General features: G+C 32.7%; 1 protein-coding gene across 2 annotated transcripts in view; it reads left to right on the top strand.

Annotated features, from left to right (window-relative positions):
• YIPF5 (Yip1 domain family, member 5) overlaps nucleotides 1-557 on the top strand; it is a 13,992-nt gene extending 13,435 nt beyond the window's left edge. For both annotated transcript variants that reach the window (XM_008588648.1, XM_008588583.1), the window contains one exon: nucleotides 141-557. In XM_008588648.1, coding sequence (XP_008586870.1) covers nucleotides 141-303 — 163 coding nt within the window. In that variant the 3' untranslated portion in view covers nucleotides 304-557. The remainder of the gene's footprint in view (nucleotides 1-140) is intronic.
• Nucleotides 558-5,424: the final 4,867 nt, after the last annotated feature.

Raw genomic sequence — 5,424 nt, 5'->3', positions numbered from 1 at the left:
AAAAAACCCTGATCATTCTGCATATATCTACATGTAGATTTAAATGCTTTTTTCTAGAATAGGTTATTGTAGTATCCTTACAACTAATCTCATCTTCTGCTTTTTTCCCCCCTCCTCATTTTTTTCCTTGTCGGTTACAGAGGAATGATAGGAATCATTCTTACTGCTGGGATTATTGGATGGTGTAGTTTTTCTGCTTCCAAAATTTTTATATCTGCGTTAGCCATGGAAGGACAGCAACTTTTAGTAGCATATCCTTGTGCTTTGTTATATGGAGTCTTTGCGCTAATTTCTGTCTTCTGAACTGAATTTATCTGGGATGTGGACATCAGTGGGCCAAATACACAAAAAGGAACTTGAACTCTTAAATCGGACGAGCAAACTGCTGCAGCGCAACTCTCATGCAGATATACGTTTGACTGTTGGAGCAATGGAAGTAAACATGTATCTTTTGTTCATTTTTATAGAACTTTTGAATACTATATTGGATTTACCTGCAGTGTGACTAGCTTTAAGTGTTTGTGTTTGTACAAATAAAAAGTGCTATTTCTTTCGAATTTCTGCAGCCTTTGAGAAACAACTTATTTTCCTTGCAAATTATATTATGATGTTTTTGACAGATTTTTATCAACTGTGGGAAACCAACCACAAAGCTGATAATCTTTCTTAAAAACAACCCAGTCATAGTAAAGAAGACACAAGATTTGTTTCAGAAATATTTGTCCAAGGAATTAGGAAAGAAAAATTTCTGGTACTATTCTCAAGTCAGGTGCAGTTGAAGTTAAAAAGTGATCCCAATGTAGAGTGAGTTTGCACTTCAAAAATTTGANTTCATTTTTATAGAACTTTTGAATACTATATTGGATTTACCTGCAGTGTGACTAGCTTTAAGTGTTTGTGTTTGTACAAATACAAAGTGCTATTTCTTTCGAATTTCTGCAGCCTTTGAGAAACAACTTATTTTCCTTGCAAATTATATTATGATGTTTTTGACAGATTTTTATCAACTGTGGGAAACCAACCACAAAGCTGATAATCTTTCTTAAAAACAACCCAGTCATAGTAAAGAAGACACAAGATTTGTTTCAGAAATATTTGTCCAAGGAATTAGGAAAGAAAAATTTCTGGTACTATTCTCAAGTCAGGTGCAGTTGAAGTTAAAAAGTGATCCCAATGTAGAGTGAGTTTGCACTTCAAAAATTTGATATTCCTGTAAATTATCTCATGGAATTTTTGCTAAAATTCAGAGATAGAAGTAGTTCACAATCTACCTTATTGTAGAAATGAGATGTGAACACCTATTTAGATATTAGTACTAACTAAACCATAGTGACCTGGACTGCCTGCATTAATGCTTATAGTTGGGTCTCCACATTTCCTAGGAGGAAGAAAATTGCTAACCTTTTTTGAGAAAAATATTTAAAATTTCACAGTTTCAGTATTGCAGTTATCTGTGTAAAGTTCATTTGATGCTTACTAATTAAAATTTTCCCAATTAATTTTAACTGTTGTTGAGTTTACCACTGTTTTCTGTGTCTCTCTTTTTTTAAACTAGAGTCTGATTTTAACTCCCCATTTAACCTAAGCTTTACGAATAGAAGTATAGAAACAGGGAAAAAAAAGTGGGGGAGGGGGGATAAAATGAGAAGCAATTTACTTTGAGTTACATTATTTCCTTGCATTAAATTTATTTGATTCATGTTGTTATGCTTTCTTTCCAGAGAATCTGTAGGAAAATACTATATCCTGTATATTGATCATTGGCTTTTTCTAGAGAAACCATCTCTGATTTTGGACAAACTTTAGTTACAGTCATAAGAAAGACACAGTATGGGGAGGATAATGTGTTTTTTTTTTAAAGAGAAGACTTTCAGACTAAATAAAAATAAATGCCAATCTGACATACTAATGGTTCTTTTGTAGAGCAATTTTTAATGCTTAAGAAGAGGTTGAGATAAATAAAACACATCTTACAAGAAGGTCATAATTTCTACTCTGGAATCACATAAATATGTTTTTCTTCATTCTTAACCTTCTGGAGAAACACACTAATAATTAGTTTTTGAATATGTTTTCAAACTTACTGAGTTGCTTTATAATAATATATATATATATTTTTTTTAATATATATTTTTTTCCTTTTTGTCTTTTTTCATGACCGGTAACGGGATCGCAACCCTAGGTGTCGCGCCCATACCGCGACCGGCAACAGGATCGCAACCCTCGGTGTCGCGCCCGCACCACACTCAACCAGTGAGCGGACCAGTCTCTATAAGGGATCCAAACCCTCGGCGGGAGCGCCGCCACACTCCCAAGCGCCGCACTCTACCGAGTGCGCCACTGGGCCGGCCCTAGAATAATATTTTTTATTTTAATTACTGGGTAGTATCTTTGTCTTTCTCAATTTGTTTTATACATAAACACAGTTTTTGTTAAGGCAAATGTAATGAATGCCTTCTCTTAATATCCAGTTATTTCTGATGAACAGAGTAGATGATGCTTTGGGAATTAAATTCTCTCACTGTTGGCTAGACCTAAGACTGTTAATCTTCAGCCAAATTCCTCAAATGGGTAAAATTGTCTTTCTTATTTGCTGCCTCCTCCACCTCCCATAAAAATAATTTTTGGTTTAAATCATTGTTGTAGAGATTTGTTGTTTTTAGTTGTATATTTAGCTTTAAAATAATAAGGTGCAAAATTATTTTATATTTAACTGTTGCTTTGTCAAAACAGTTATATGGTGGAGTTGCATTTGATGCAAGAGTTTAGTTCTAGGGTCCACTTGGTTACATGAAGAGTCATGTATTACCAAAATTTTCTTTATAAAATTCTCTTAAATTAAAAATATATGTAGCTATATTTATGCGTACATTAAAGACTGACATACTGTGTTTCAAAAAGTACTATGTGGCTATTTTTTTTTTTTTTTTTAAATCTAACATCGGAATAGATTTCTACTTATTCAGTTAAGCACCAAATAAAGTTTCTGGCTTGCTTTAGGGCCCATTTTGTACCAAAAACATACAGTTACCTTTAAACACTAGAGACATTCTCAGCATAGCTGAAAGCTCACCCAGTGATTGTCACTATGTAACCAAAACTCACTGTGGGGGTGACAGATGTGACACATGCCATTTCTCTCTGCACATCTTGTACTCAGTGAGTAGAGTAGCAAGTTCACTCATTTACACTAGTGTTATTTATTTATGCATGCAAGCATGACAGGGATATGTAGTTGATTTTACAAGTGGTATAAATGCATGTTTTATGATTCTGCTATAATACTGTGTTTACCAATAGGTGTTTTCAAGAGCTATATAGCCAGGCATGTGGAAATAGGCATTCTTTCTCTGGATATAGTTAGGCAGATAATGCAAAGTTCTATAAATCTTAATAGACTATCCTTGCATACTGGTCATCTAGTCAAAGAGAATTTTTTAAAATGGTATCTAATGACATGATTTGGGGTACAATAGAAGTACTGTACTTTTGGCATGTTGCAAGTTTGTGTTTTTAACCTTAATAGGTAGGCATTGTTCAACTCAAATATGTTTCAAAGCTAAGTAAGGTCAATTGTCTCTAAAGTTAAAATTAACGCAATTATGTTTGTAGTACATACTTATTACCTACAAAAAAAGGAAACTTTCTGTTCTGAAAGTAAATGCTTTTTTTTTTTTCCACATAAATGGAAGAATTTAGAACTTTGGGCAAAAAGGGAACTGTTGAAGTTAGAAGTTATCCTATAGGATACTCTGACTCAATCATGGAGAATTATTGGAGATCTGCCTGCTGTCATACAGAGTAGATCTGATGTAATGACTCAGACAAGTTGTTTACCTTGTCCTGTCGGAGGAAAAATATATACATAACAGGTGTTTAGCCTTTCTTAGAGGAGCGCCAAAAGTTTTCAAAACAATATAGCAGCTTCCACGGTACAGATTATATAGCATGAAGTATGCTTACCAGAGAGTCACACTGGGCCTTTTTTCAAAATGCTGCCTAGAGCAAGCCTCCAATCCAAATAGTGCCCCAAGTTAAATTTGTCCTCACAAATCATCAACTGATCCATTTTGTGATCTCAGGTCAGATTCCAACTACTAGTTACTAAATGATCTCAGTTTGTATAAATTCCAATTCATTTGGAAATAAAACCTTAAATTATTTTTCAAGCAACTTATTTGTATCTACTGATATGCTTGTTTCAAAATACGAACTTCAGGAATGAAACACTTAGAATCAAGCAAAAGTACCTTTTTAGAGATAGTTATAGCAGATGAGTTAATGAGAGACATTTTTCTTTTTAGAGTGTATTTAGGATTTGAGGGAAGGAGTGGCAATAACAAGATATCAAATTTTATTAGAAATGCCTTAAAGAAGAATTGGTTCATGTACTTTAATGAACAGATAAGAATGATCTATCATTAACTTGTCACAGTATATAGTATTTGCTTTCAAACGGCCTAAATAAAGCCTATCCTATACCACTCTAATCTAGGCTGTTACTACTTTTTGCCACCAATGAAGAATTGATTTTTTTAAATTAACTTTTTCTGCACCATTAAATTATTGAAGTTTGAATTGTAGTACATTACTGTTACTTGAGTTTTGGTAAGTTATTCATTAATAACTAAATACCCATTTTATACTTAGGTAATAGGCAAAGTGAAACATTAAATATTTAAACTGTTGATTTCTAGGGATTGACAGAGAACTTAGAAATATGTTATATTATTATTAACAAGTATGCATCTCAAAATCGTGACCATAAACACTGAAGAATGAAATCTGATAATAGGAGTTCTGATTTTGCATCACTGGTGGAAATATTTCTTCTGCCCTTTTGCACAAAGTTCCTACTCTTGTTAATGAAGAACATTATCTGCTGATGGAACACAATGTCCTGTGTTTGTGCAAATAAATTAAAATGATTACATACCCAAATGAGGACTGATTAAATACAGAGCTGTTCTCCTAATTAAAAAGCACAAATACTTTCTTGAGCACATTAGGTTCTAAAAATCAGATATTACATTTTTTGTGAGCTTAACTAATAGGCTTACCTTGCATATATAAATTTTATTTATTTCTGAAACTAGCATTAAATCTGCTGATAGCTTGTAGGGTGATTAATAATGCATTAAGATGTTTTCAATAGCTTTTCAACTATTGTACTTTTTTGTGGTACACACACAAAAAAAAGAAAAAAATGAGAAACCATAAGAAATAGTGGACATATTTAAGATGCCTGTAAATTTTTTTTTTTTTTTTTTTTTTTTTTTTAGTTTGCTTACTCTGATTCTCCTAAATGTAGAGAAAACAATGCGGGAATTTTTTTTTTTTCCTTGTTTTCTTATTCTGTTTCCCCAAAATGTAGAAAAAAAAATGGGGGAATTTTTTTTTTTTCCTTGTTTTCTTATTCTGTTT

Source organism: Galeopterus variegatus, unplaced genomic scaffold (assembly GCF_000696425.1).
Source record: "Galeopterus variegatus unplaced genomic scaffold, G_variegatus-3.0.2 Scaffold11, whole genome shotgun sequence".
In the NCBI taxonomy this organism is placed as follows: domain Eukaryota; kingdom Metazoa; phylum Chordata; class Mammalia; order Dermoptera; family Cynocephalidae; genus Galeopterus; species Galeopterus variegatus.
This window is presented reverse-complemented; position numbering and strand designations above follow the sequence as displayed.